This window comes from Ylistrum balloti, unplaced genomic scaffold (assembly GCF_031769215.1).
Source record: "Ylistrum balloti isolate Yb309-2 unplaced genomic scaffold, AGI_CSIRO_Ybal_v1 Utg369640, whole genome shotgun sequence".
Classification (NCBI taxonomy): Eukaryota; Metazoa; Mollusca; class Bivalvia; order Pectinida; family Pectinidae; genus Ylistrum; species Ylistrum balloti.
Window position 1 is genome coordinate 2,645,968 of NW_026781901.1, and position 14,042 is coordinate 2,660,009.

Below are 14,042 nucleotides of genomic sequence, written 5' to 3' on the forward strand. Positions count from 1 at the left end.
TTCCGGAGGAAACATGTCGACTTCGGTAGAAGAGTGGATGTGTGTGGAACTGGAAAAGCTTGGATTGCCAGCTTCAGAGGATAACGCTAAGTTTGTATGATTTATTGTATTTATTTAATGTTACGACTTTTCGGAAAATGACGTTCGTATTTCAATTTCGCGCGTAAACTTGTATTTAGGGAGGTTGCGTTATCCCATTGCGGTCTCGTGGCCAGCTGGTTGTGCAATCTTGCAGATTTTTTTACTATGCTTGGGAAAAGATATGTCCAGAATCTCAAAATGAAACTTCTTATAAGATGGAGGTACATATGATTTATAAAGATTATGCAGACCATAAAGTTTCGATTAAGGTTAGATATGTATATCCACGTCCCTGGTATATAACAGATCTATACATATTTACACATTATAACTACAATTGGCGAATTATATTATTTGTTTCGGGTCCCTTAATAATCTTATCTCGTTAGCTACGTTACATCGAAGAATTGAAACTAAATAAATACACAAAATGAATTGAATTGATTTATGTGAAAGACTGACCAGTGAAAGGTATGCAGGGCGATGAAATAAAAAAAATATAAAAACACTCAATGTAAGTTTCAGTCATAACACAAACCAAATATCACCAGTGAGATCGGATATTAATAGTTTGGTCCTTTTCCCTCAAGTGAGTCATACTTGGTAGTGTTCTTCGTTATAACACAAACTATTTAAATAAAGTTATTTTTTCATCTGTCAGGTCACGCAGGTCAATAGTTGACTTGCCTTGTGATACAGCTTAACAAAATGGCTCACACAAAACATTACGGATCCGATGTTGAGACAATATTTTGTTTGGTTAGCAAGAAATCCAGTTTGAGTTAATCACCATGTCTTATAGTGTGAATATATATACAATGCAAATAGGTAATATGTGAATATATATAATACAAATAGGCCATTTTCTACATATATTTTGATATGAAATAGGCACTACGTAAAAGCAAAGGTAAGTTGATTCAAAATAGGCACAGTTTTAATTGCTTGATGCATAGCTGCATTATTCTGTTATTTTTCATTGGATTTTTACCCCTAATTTCTTCTGTTGGCACACAAGCTTCTCCCCATTACTACAACTTTGAACTTTATAATGAACAAAGATGGAACATCTAGATTAATGAATTAATAGTTAGTAACTTGTTTAAGTGGTGTAATGTACAGACACTTTTTTATATGCAGAATGACCTGATTGTCTTCTAATTTTCAATATTATACATTTACAGACTCATAGTTAACTATATCCAAGTGTTTTGCTTCTGGTGCTATAATAATAAAAGTGTACTTTTCAGGAAGCAACATTCTTTTTTGTTATTTTCAGGTACATACTAAGTATTCAAACTGCAGAAGATTTAGAGGAGTATATGCATGAGTTGCTTGGCAATAGCAATCCTAAAGTACTAGCTTTTATCAAAGAGTTGCTGATTAGGTGGCGAGCGACAGTGTCTGTACCAGAGGACATACAGGTTGTTTGAATTAGTGTTCTTAAAATCTTGTTAATTTGTCTATGGATGATAATGTTATTTATGATTATTTCCAATATAAAATTGTTGGTGTTTCATGTCAGTAATGGGTTTTTATTTATGCAGTTGTTTTTTTTTAAGTTTAAATTTTCAGTTTCAAGGCCAAAGAGTATCCTGATTTAATTCAAATCTATTCACTAACAGGCTTTTACGTGAATAAAATCATAACTACTTATCAGTTTTTGCAAGGTTACCTTTCTCTGTTACTTTATTGAGTATGATTGTTTTATTTTGAAGGAGAAGTTTACATCAAACATTGAACAGATTCTTTTCCTGCTTGGTGGCTATTTTGCCTGCTCACTGTAATGGATAACATTTGTTTTCCTTCCTTGTGGATCAGGAAAATCACTGAATTCACTCAATTTGAAGTTGATTACTTTTTACATATCTTAAACTACTTGACATGTCAATATTTTGACAAGTTAATTATATCTACAATGTTAAACTTCAGGTGTACCGTAAATCAACAGACGATGATATCTACTTTGGTGGCAGAGGTGGGACAGGCAAACAGAAGGCCAATGACAAGAGCAGCAAACCTTCCATTAGTAAACAGGTCGTCAATGGCAACACTAAATACACAAAACAAAGCATACAGGTTTGTTTAATTATCAATTGCAACATCAAACACATAAAACAAAGCTTACAGATTTGTTTTATCAGCAATCACAATAGAAAACTTATGTATGAGAGCTTACAGATTTGTTAGCCATCAGTTGTGACACTAAATACACAAAACAAAGCCTAAAGGTTTGATAGCCATCAGTAGCAACGCCAAACCTACAAAAGAGATCTAATAGTTTTGTAAGCCATCAATGGCAACGCCAAACCTACAAAAGAGATCTAATAGTTTTGTAAGCCATCAATGGCAATGCCAAACCTACAAAAGAGATCTAATAGTTTGTTAGCCATCAGTAGCAACGCCAAACCTACAAAAGAGGTCTAATAGTTTGTTAGCCATCAGTAGCAACGCCAAACCTACAAAAGAGATCTAATAGTTTGTTAGCCATCAGTAGCAACGCCAAACCTACAAAAGAGATCTAATAGTTTGTTAGCCATCAGTAGCAACACCTATCCTACAAAAGAGATCTAATAGTTTGTTAGCCATCAGTAGCAACGCCTATCCTACAAAAGAGATCAAATGATTTTGTAAGCCATCAATGACATTACCAAATCTGCTGAAGAGAGCTTTGTTTAACATCAGTGATGTTACAACACCACTGAGAATTGAGTACCTTACTGGGTCTTTCTCAATGTTGTGAATTGAATGACCAGCACAGAGGCCAAGTATGAATGTCAGGTCACCTTTACTACTTACAAAAAATTGCTTCTCGAAAAGCTTACATTTGGATTGTAAAGTTAAGAGGAATATCGCCATGTACAGTACGTTTTGAGTTACAAAAATTATGTTCATGACCTATAAGATAAATTATTACATTTTTTTCAGATAAAAAAGTTAGAGTTATCTCCCATCTATCATACTGAAAACATTTTTACAGAAAGCAAAGACACTTCACTGGTAACAGGTTTTAGATATTTTTAATGTGTTAATTGCAAATTGTTCTCTATGTAGGACAACACCCCTCTTACCAATGTAGTGGACCCAAAGAAAAAGACCAAGTTTGTTCCCCTGTACAGCCAGGAGGGACAGGAGAAATCTGTGCTTCAGCTGCCAGGTATACAGAATGTTTAAAGATAACATCAAGACTTTCAGCTGCCATCTTTTCCTGTTAAATCTGTTCTTGAATATATAACTTTGAAAAAGTCAAAATTTCAGAAAACGCTTACAAATTATTCAGTAGGTAGAAGCACTCCTACTGTAAGAAGCTTTTGCGAGTAATGAGGGAGTTACAAAAAACTTAGCAAAAAGCTTTAACAGGAAAACATTTGAACTCTGACAACCACTTGTATGGTTCTGATAAAAAAATTATCTGGTTTACATGTATGTTTGTTTAGTGTATAAAGGGAAGGCATGAAATGTAAATATCTAGAACCAAGATTATTGAAATAATTAAGGTATTCACCTAAATATTTTAATGAAAATAGATAAAGATATGCTTGTTTTTATCATGTAATAAATTCTGTTTTAGTGCTGATCACATTATTCATATTACTTGTGTTAAAGATTTGAAGCAATAGTCATTTAAACCGAATTTTGAATTAATTTATTTTTTGAAATAGGTCGACACAGCTGTGAGTGCCAGGCTGCAAAACACAAGTTAGTGAACAACTGTCTCCAGTGTGGGCGTGTAGTTTGTGACCAGGAGGGCTCGGGACCTTGTTTTCACTGTGGTAATCTGGTATGTACACAGGAAGAACAGGAAGTGTTATCGCGGGGTTCACGTAAGAGTGAACAGCTTCGTCAAAGACTGATGAAGGATGCAGGAGAGAAGACATTACCTCACCAGAACAGTCGGGTCAATGCTGGGCTTGAGAAGGCCATACAACATAAAAACAAGTTGTTGGACTATGACAAGACCAGGTACAGTAGTGGGTCATGGTGAAAAATAGTATAAATACTGACAAGAAGTAACCTGGTAAAGATGTTGTACTTTTACTGAAAAAAATATACAAGAGATGAAATAGGATAAAGCAAATTCTCCTCTATAATCTATAAATAGACATCAGAGGATACAAGGTACATATAAATAGATAAGAAATAAAGTAGATGAAACAGAATTAACTAAACCCACATCTGTAATAAGAAGTACAGCTTGTGCCTTTACTTTTCAGTGTACAGCGGACTAAGGTTATTGATGATGAGTCGGATTATTTTTCCACCGATTCTAACCAGTGGCTAAGTAAAAAACAGCGAGAGGCACTACGAAAACGCAATGAGGAATTACGTGCAGAACGTTTTGCTTCACGAAGGGACATGAAAGTGACATTAGACTTTGCAGGTCGTCGTGTGTTGGAAGCTGAACATGAAGCTGGTAAACAAATGTATGATATGAATGATGCAGTAGTTCAGCAAGTTCACTATGGAGTTAAACCAAAGTCTGAAAGTTTCAAAATGGAGGAAGCAGACTTCAGTGATTTAGTCAATCCCCTAATCAATGTGCAATCACCACAGGTACAGTTGACATTAGTATGTGTTCCTTTCATATCATATAGCTGATTGTTTTGACAGGTTTAATTCTCACAAGACTGTCAAACAGTAGTTAAAAGTGAAGTGGTAGTTTTCTATTTTGTCCAGCTTGAATACATCCCATTGATGTTTGGTATAGCAGAAATATCCCCATAAAAATACAGTATCTCAATATATCAAACAGAATCCTTCATATTTGTGACAGCTTTTAAATGAATGGTTTCATGTAAGACATACTTTTATGCTCCCTAAAAACTGTTTTGGGGAGCATTTAGTTGCTACTTTGTTCTTTTGTCTTTTCATATCCAGAGCATAAATTTATTCAAAGTCAAGCGAGGATCATGAAACTTGGTGTATACATTTGTGATACTAAGAGGATGTGTAGTGTACCAATATCAGGGCCTGCAACCCTTCAATTACAGAGTCATGATCTTTTGTTGAAATTTTGTGTCCAATATTTATTTATCAGTCATTAAAGTGTTTCATATATGTCGTCTGAAATACTTACTTTATGTTAAATAATTTGATCAGCTTTGTCTTAGATTTGAAACTACATATTAACAAATAAATGATAATTGAGCACACATGTCAGAGAGTGGTAGTTGACATTGAATTGTGAAAATTTGTGATAAATAGAATAATCATTGTATAGATTTAGCACAACTGCTTGCACTGGGTTATGGATAAGTGTTTTCTTTTTCAGTTTGTCAGTACCTTATCCAGTGATCAGAGATCTGGTAACAAAGTCTGGTCAGATGAATCGAAGAAGAAGACAGGTCTACGACTGCAGGATCGTGAGCTTCAAGAAATGTCTGATGAGGGGATGTGTATGAGTATGCACCAACCCTGGGCATCTCTTCTTGTCTGTGGCATCAAAATGTAAGTCTGTATGATTATGATCAATATGATCATCCCAGTGAACCTCATTATTTGTCATTTATCGAGTGGAATGAAATCTTGAGTACTTAGGGTAAAATGGATTCTAATCATCACTCAATTGGAATTTTAGACATTATGGAAAAGTGTCTATTAAACTTGATGTGAAAGTTTCCCCATCATTTCTAGTGGATTTTAGAAATAATCCTGTTTTACATATTCATATTCTAATGATTTTCTGAAGGCATGAAGGAAGGACATGGTACACTGCACACAGAGGGAGACTATGGATAGCAGCGACTGCGAAAACCCCCTCCCCCGAGGAAACTGCAGATATGGAACAGACCTACCGCTATTTACTAAAGAGTGAGTGTTCTTCCATTATCTCAGTATATTGTTACCGCACAAGGATCCTTTTATCTGTCATAGCAAAACTAAGATTGCCAAAGTCCACTGTCACAAGATAAGGATTGTCTTTATCAATCAGAATAAGACTGGGATTGTCGTAGTCCTTCATAACAAGACTTGGGATTGTCTGGGTACATTGTCACAAGGATGTGATTGTCTCAGTCCCTAAGATTGTCTGGGTACATTGGTACCAGGCTGTGATTGTCTCAGTCCCTAAGATTGTCTTGGTACATTGTTACCAGTCTGTGATTGTCTCAGTCCCTAAGATTGTCTGGGTACAATGTTACCAGTTTGTGATAGTCTCAGTCCCTAGGATTGTCTTGGTACATTGTTACCAGTCTGTGATTGTCTCAGTCCCTAAGATTGTCTGGGTACAATGTTACCAGTTTGTGATTGTCTCAGTCCCTAAGATTGTCTTGGTACATTGTTACCAGGCTGTGATTGTCTCAGTCCCTAAGATTGTCTTGGTACATTGTTACCAGGCTGTGATTGTCTCAGTCCCTAAGATTGTCTTGGTACATTGTTACCAGGCTGTGATTGTCTCAGTCCCTAAGATTGTCTTGGTACATTGTTACCAGGCTGTGATTGTCTCAGTCCCTAAGATTGTCTTGGTACATTGTTACCAGGCTGTGATTGTCTCAGTCCCTAAGATTGTCTCTGTACATTGTTACCAGACTGTGATTGTCTCAGTCCCTAAGATTGTCTTGGTACATTGTTACCAGTCTGTGATTGTCTCAGTCCCTAAGATTGTCTGGGTACTTTGTTACCAGGCTGTGATTGTCTCAGTCCCTAAGATTGTCTTGGTACTTTGTTACCAGGCTGTGATTGTCTCAGTCCCTAAGATTGTCTTGGTACATTGTTACCAGGCTGTGATTGTCTCAGTCCCTAGGATTTATATAAGTCATAAACATGTAAATTGATCAGGTACATGCAAAATACTTATATACCTACCTACACTTGTAAGAGTGTTCTGTTAACAAAGTGCCTCTTTTTGTCTTCACATTGAATCATTTAAAACACTGCATTCTTATTTTCTATTGTTTTGTAGAGAATTATATATATATATTCAGGGAACTTTCTAGTATTGTGATATGTTGAAGTCAATATAGACTACCCATATACATTAATGTCTAGGACACACCACTCGCTACTCTCAGAGGTATGAAATATATATAAACATATACTAATTATCACAGGATCCAGTTATATTTCTAACAATTTTCAAATTAGAAATGACCTTTATTTCGGTCCCATGGCAAGAGTTTGCCAGTCATTACCCTTCAGGGTGCCTCTGCCTAGATACTGTTGGTTTCATTCCCATGCTTAGAGTTTCCCAATCATTACCCTGTGGAGTGCCTCTTAGTAAACACATTGTTCTATCTGTCTTTGACCCACATTGAGAGTTACCCAGTCATTACCCTACAGTGTGCCTGCCATTAATTACTGTTTTGTTTCAGACCTAAGATTAGAATTACCCAGTCATTACCCTACAGTGTGCCTGCCATTAATTACTGCTTTGTTTCAGACCCACGATTAGAATTACACAGTCATTACCCGACAGTGTGCCTGCCATTAATTACTGTTTTGTTTCAGACCTAAGATTAGAATTTCCCAGTCATTACCCTACAGTGTGCCTGCCATTAATTACTGTTTTGTTTCAGACCTAAGATTAGAATTACCCAGTCATTACCCTACAGTGTGCCTGCCATTAATTACTGTTTTGTTTCAGACCCACGATTGGAATTTCCCAGTCATTACCCGGTTGGATGCCTACTAGGATGTGTGGATGTGGTTGACTGTCTGGCTCAAGACCAGTACAGAGAAAAGGTAAACAATACTTTATACAAGTGAATTAGATTCTCCAGTAAAATATTAGTTAATTACAACTTAGATAAAACATGAAAACACCACATTAGGGAAAATCAACTGAGTTTGATTCATGTATTAATGACATTGCATTTAAGCAAAAATTTTGTCTAATTTCATAACTAGAACCTCACAAATGCATATTGATATTTCAGTAGGTATTATTGATCACATGCAGAGATAATTTCTTTGGGTCCCTGTTGAGGTTTATCTAATGGGTAAGTTAGTCAATTCAACAGGTCCCTGTATGAGGCATTTGTTGGGTCCCAGTGTGAGTCTTTTTAAACAGGTCCTTAAGTAAGGCCATTCAATGGGGTCCCTGTATGAGGTATTTGTATGGGTCCAAATGTGAGTCTTTTCAAACAGGTCCTTAAGTAAGGCCATTCAATTGGGTCCCTGTATGAGGCATTTGTATGGGTCCCAGTGTGAGTCTTTTCAAACAGGTCCTTAAGTAAGGCCATTCAATGGGGTCCCTGTATGAGGCATTTGTATGGATCCCAGTGTGAGTCTTTTCAAACAGGTCCTTAAGTAAGGCCATTCAATGGGGTCCCTGTATGAGGCATTTGTATGGGTCCCAGTGTGAGTCTTTTCAAACAGGTCCTTAAGTAAGGCCATTCAATGGGGTCCCTGTCTGAGGCATTTGTATGGGTCCCAGTGTGAGTCTTTTCAAACAGGTCCTTAAGTAAGGCCATTCAATGGGGTCCCTGTATGAGGCATTTGTATGGGTCCCTGTTTAGGTCTTTCCGATGGGTTTTTAAGTAAGGCCATTCAATGGGGTCCCTGTATGAGGCATTTGTATGGGTCCCTGTTTAGGTCTTGCCGATGGGTTTTTAAGTAAGGCCTTTCAATGGGTCCCTGTATGAGCCCAGTCTACTGGTTTCAGTGTGAGATTTTTCTGTATATTCCTTAATAAAACTTTTTATGTGTCACTGTGTAAGCATTGTCTGGGTCTCTGTGGGAAACCATTCTATGCTTTCCTATGTGAGGCTTTTTTATGAGTCCCTGAATGAGGCCTTTCTATGGGTCCCTGTGAGAGGCTTTTCTGAATCCCTGTATTAGGCCTTTCTATTGGTCCCTGTGAGAGGCCTTTCTATGAGTCCCCGAATGAGGCCTTTCTATGAGTCCCCGAATGAGGCCTTTCTATGAGTCCCCGAATGAGGCCTTTCTATGAGTCCCTGAATGAGGCCTTTCTATCTGTGTGAGGCTTTCCTGAGTCCCTATATGAGGCCTCTCTGTGTGTCCCTGTGTGTTGTTTTTCTATGACTGTTTTTATACTGTTATATACTTCATTTATACTTGCAATGTTGTTCTGTTATATCTTTCTGCTTACGTTACATTACAGTTTCCAGACGGAGAGTCAGCCTCTCCATATGTTTTTATCTGTGAGGTTCCACAACAACTGGTGGTCAAGTTTCCTATCAAGGGAAAACACAAAATCTGTAAGTTGATTAATTAACAGTTTTCAGAAATTTCCTTTAAATCAGACAATGCAAGTTAAAAAGACTTCACCTTGAGATTAAAAAAAAAAACTTCCTCTATGAGAACAATATCTTCCGGTCAGTGTACCTAAGGAAACTGTCAACATTTTAGTCCATGCCTTGCTTGGCAACAAGTACAGCATCCCAGGGTATAAAAGGCTTACAACGTGTCAAACCAGTTATCATTGCAACATTGACCGCCCAAAGTGAGACTTGCTTGCGTATTATATGATTATACAGACATGCGACCCAAGAAGAGTGCACTCACTTGAGGATTTTGAAGTCGCCTGATGTTGTTCAGTACTTCTCAGCTATTCAAAAATATATTAAAAAAATATAATAAAACTGAAAGCATAGCTAACTCCTTGCAGTCCATCGTATATATCTCAAAACATGTGCACTAACTCTAGACACGTCCATTTTACAGTGATACTGCAGCACTTGGAAAATGCTGTATAGCATATGACGATTATTTGTTTCTATTTTCTCAATCTTGATCGTGTAAATGCTTGACAAGTAAAACCAGTGCAAAATAGTGACATGCCATAGATTGTATGAAATTTTACTTTTTCTGAAGAAAATGCCTAACTGGAAATAGTAAACTTATTACACAGGAATTTATGGCTGTAATCATAAAAATCAAGGTAGGGTTTGCTGTAGTTATTCATTTGTTGATATTTTTTGTGTTTTTTCCTCCAAAACACATTGCTCAAGGTGTTTAAATTGTAACGTAAATGAATGTGTATTGCTGCATTTTGGCTAATATTGTATCTGTTTGTCATAGAAATGTGTTTAACATCCATGTCAGGGTTATTTAGTCACTTGTTAGAGTGGGAGTGAGTAAATGTGTTCGTGCAATATACCTATGTATGCATTGCGCCGTCACTGAAGTAATGATAACCGGTTGTGCCGTCACTGAAGTAATGATAACCGGTTGTGCCGTCACTGAAGTAATGATAACCGGTTGCGCCGTCACTGAAGTAATGATAACCGGTTGCGCCGTCACTGAAGTAATGATAACCGGTTGCGCCGTCACTGAAGTAATGATAACCGGTTGCGCCGTCACTGAAGTAATGATAACAAGTTTGACAGGTCACAGGCCTTTAATAACCTTGGATGCCTGTACACTTCCTTAGATACAATGACATATCATTATTTTTCTCTGTTTATTCAGCAAAATAGATTTCCCATTATAAGATGTTAAATGCTTTTGGTATGTTACAGTGTGCAGTAACCATTTTATGATTAGTTAACTTTATTCCTCAGCTGGTAAGCTATTCATATTTCCATCCTAGTATTTTTTATATGGAAACACCTAGGCTGCTTTTGTTTAAGTGGAAAAACTGTTAGGCAACATTTCAAATGTAACATTTCAGGCAGTTACCAGGACAACTTTCAGATGTTATTACACTACAGGACCTAAAAGGTTTTTTTAGGCTCATAAGAAAGCAAAATAACATCCCAGATTCTTCTTTATGTTGTTAATCAAGAATACTGGTCCAGCTCTCCAAACAATTAACAAAATATACACTTGTGTATTAAAACAACAGAGATTAATTAACATGTCATATAGTTGCTTAAGGGAGATAAATCTCCCAAAATTTCCCACACCAGTTTAGAAATTTTTGTTTCTAAGGTGAGGGAGTATTAATTCACTATACTGGTGGATGTTTTACACTATATTTCAGATACACTAGAGGTTTATAAATGACTGTATGAAGTAGAATTTGCCATTTGTCTGTTTTAAGGGATCTCGTGTTATAAAGCCAGAATTGAAACAAGTGTTTTTCTCTCTATTACAGATAAACTAGAATCCCATATACATCAAGCAGCTAAGAAAGGCTTAAGATGACCAGTCCAGAGGTCTTAGGATGGGGTTGGACAGTGCTTACTGTGATAAGATAGGAACTTAGAATGAAAGTGAGAGAGAAAATATTTATAGCAATGCGGGGTATCGGGTACATTTAACATATGCCCAGAAACTTACTTGCTGCAATAAAAAATACCTCTAAACCTTTTTGTTTTGTGTTTTTGTTTTTCTTGGATGAAAAAATTATCAAATGGTTCAAATATAATGACCTTGGCCCACTTTTAAGTTCAGAGGGATTTAAAGATGTTGAAATTTTCAACTAATCATTTTAATAAGCATGGCCCAAGGTCATGATACTTGGCTGATAATATTTCTAAATTAATTACCATTAAGATCAGACATATCAATGTGTTGCATTGTTCCATCCTCATATTTTGAAACCATTATAAAGGGTGATGATATTTTGCCGTTAGCATGACTATCATGTTTGATTATATGAATGACACTGAACCACTTTCTAAGTCACCGTAGTTACTTCTGAATAGTCACACATCCTGTCAGCCTCTTGGACACACACATATTGATTACAAGGAGCTGAAAATAATTGTGTAAATGTATAACTTGACATTGTCAGATTTAATGAAAGATTTTATTAAACATAAAGATTTATATAGTGTAGAAGCATACAATATCCTGACAAAGATCTATATTTGTAATGAAATTCTTAGTTTTGGCGTCAGCAGACAAGATGTTATATAACTCCTTGTCTGCACTGTTTCCTGCTGAATAAAGATCCAGGGTTTTAGGAAAACACTCGGAGAGTCCAAATTCGAGTTATTCTGCTTCATAATTACTGCTATGGTGAAGGATCTACTCTATTATAAGTGTGAAATTTCATATTTATTTATTATATATTTATTATCAATTCTGCTAGCTTCTCTACAAAGTCATTATTCAATCAATTCACCAAGCGATAGCACTACGGGATGTAGACGTTGATGATATTTTGAGGATGCAGCCGTGAGATTTTCTGATTGACAAGATGTCGAGATTAATTGAGACACAAGATATTCCTGGTGATAGTTGACACCCAAGAGAGCATTGATCTCATGGACGACTGATGTTTGATTACAGATGATATCAAGACAGAAAATGAGAACTTTCCCAAGTGCCTTGCTTTTAATTAAGCACAAACATGGACTTTATTTACATCGTCAATTGTGTGTAAATTTCTCAGCATTAAAACTCATGGTCGTTTCAGACTTGGGTGAGAAATTCTTTATCAATTAGATTGTAATTGGCAAGTCTGCACAGGTTTCAGGTTTCTAAGGCGGACTGTCCTATACTTGATACTAGTACCTATGTTTCCAACAAAGGCATCTTCGTGGCATTGTCCATTGTTCTAGTATACAAGTTTATATGCATTGGACCTTTTCGAAGGTACACTGCTTTGAGAATTACAGAAGTGCCTCGCCGTGGCCTTAAGAGTTAACATACCATTGGCAAACTTTTAACTCATAGTATTCCCTTACAACACGGATCTATAATAAAAATACCAAAATGTGATCAGGATAATAATTCAAACTCAAATTCTATGAAATAGTGCAAAATATGAACATTTATACGAAGACTCCTGGAATAGTACAATGAGAATAAGACCATGTGTTTCCCCTAATCAATCAATCTGCATCTCTCGAAACCTGTTTTATGAGTTTGTCTATCAGTTGTCGACATATCTTGCACGGAAATCGTAATATATGGAACATGCCCTAAAATATTGAATCAACTGCACATGTTAACATCGTATGTTAGGGATGTAGGATTATTGCTATTCAGATATGAAAAATCCTACTAGGGAAATTGAGATCATCACATTTATCCTACGGGTGGAGATGTCAATGCTGGTTTCGTTATAGGAAAAGATGGGAATAAGTGGCTGACGTAGAAGAGTCTGTTGTGCTCTTGATTTTTTATTCTTGTAGGTACATGCATATGTATGGCATGATTAATAAATCTCTTGCTATTTAAAGACAAGACGTCATCAATATATCTGAAAGAGAAATGGAAGGACTTTGCAAGGTCTGTGTGACCTGTTTTGACTAAGCTCTTCGGTAAATTCAGCCTGGTATGAAAATAAAACCAAGTCGACTAACTGTGGGGCATAATTAGTTCCCATATAGATAGTTCTATACATTGGATGTTCGCCAAAGTGGTCTTATGGGATATATTCTGTTTCTATGGTAATCGTTTCGTCGTCTCTGGGACTGCTTGGTCTGAATCATGATTTCCATTGAAGGTGGCGATGATGAAACAGAAATGTGTATGTAAGGTTGCAGATTAAATGTTGTTATTTTCCTTGTACCCATATTGATTTTATTATTAATAATAATTTCACAATTCGTTATTTTCCTGCGTGTTGACATTTCCGTGCAGTGTGCATTAAAATCGATAATGAGAACAATTTATGTCTACTTCACGTTGGCTGTGGATAGTAAAGCATGAATACCGAGGACGAATCTGCCTCTGGTGATCAATCTTTCAAACGGTAATGGTATCTATTGTCGGAAATGGGGATCTAACGATCTTTATCTTACACCAATCGTTTGGTATTGTGAATCGATTCAACTTTTTTGTTTGATGGCATTTTAATGTCGCTACGTGTACAGTATTGGATTTCCAGTATTTCGGAGACAAGGGAATCAACCGATTTTACATAAATTAATGAAAATTTTACGTGTAATACTTTTTTAAAATTCCCTATACACCTACATTATAAACCATCTGTAACAGCCTATACGATCACATGTTCTTTGTCCTCGAGTTTTGTTCACTGCAACACATAATCAGTCGGGAAAATTGTAAAATGAATTAGATTAGTAATTTCTTGGGCGGGAGTTGTCTTCCCTGGACCGCGAAATAACACAAACGCCCACGTGTCACTGTAAATAAGCCAG

General features: G+C 36.4%; 1 protein-coding gene across 2 annotated transcripts; it reads left to right on the plus strand.

The window, feature by feature from the left end:
- Positions 1-13: 13 nt before the first annotated feature.
- On the plus strand, positions 14-11,295 carry LOC132553952 (activating signal cointegrator 1-like). 2 transcript variants are annotated; one of them, XM_060218250.1, is made up of 11 exons: positions 14-90; positions 1,361-1,505; positions 2,014-2,160; positions 3,136-3,238; positions 3,744-4,044; positions 4,296-4,635; positions 5,354-5,529; positions 5,771-5,892; positions 7,664-7,761; positions 9,143-9,239; positions 11,081-11,295. In XM_060218250.1, exons 1-11 carry the CDS (start codon positions 14-16, stop codon positions 11,128-11,130), a joined length of 1,656 nt encoding a protein of 551 aa, XP_060074233.1. In that variant the 3' UTR covers positions 11,131-11,295. The 2 variants fall into 2 exon arrangements, with proteins under 2 accessions (XP_060074233.1, XP_060074241.1); XM_060218258.1 differs by having other exon boundaries at positions 30-94.
- The last annotated feature ends 2,747 nt before the right edge of the window (positions 11,296-14,042 follow it).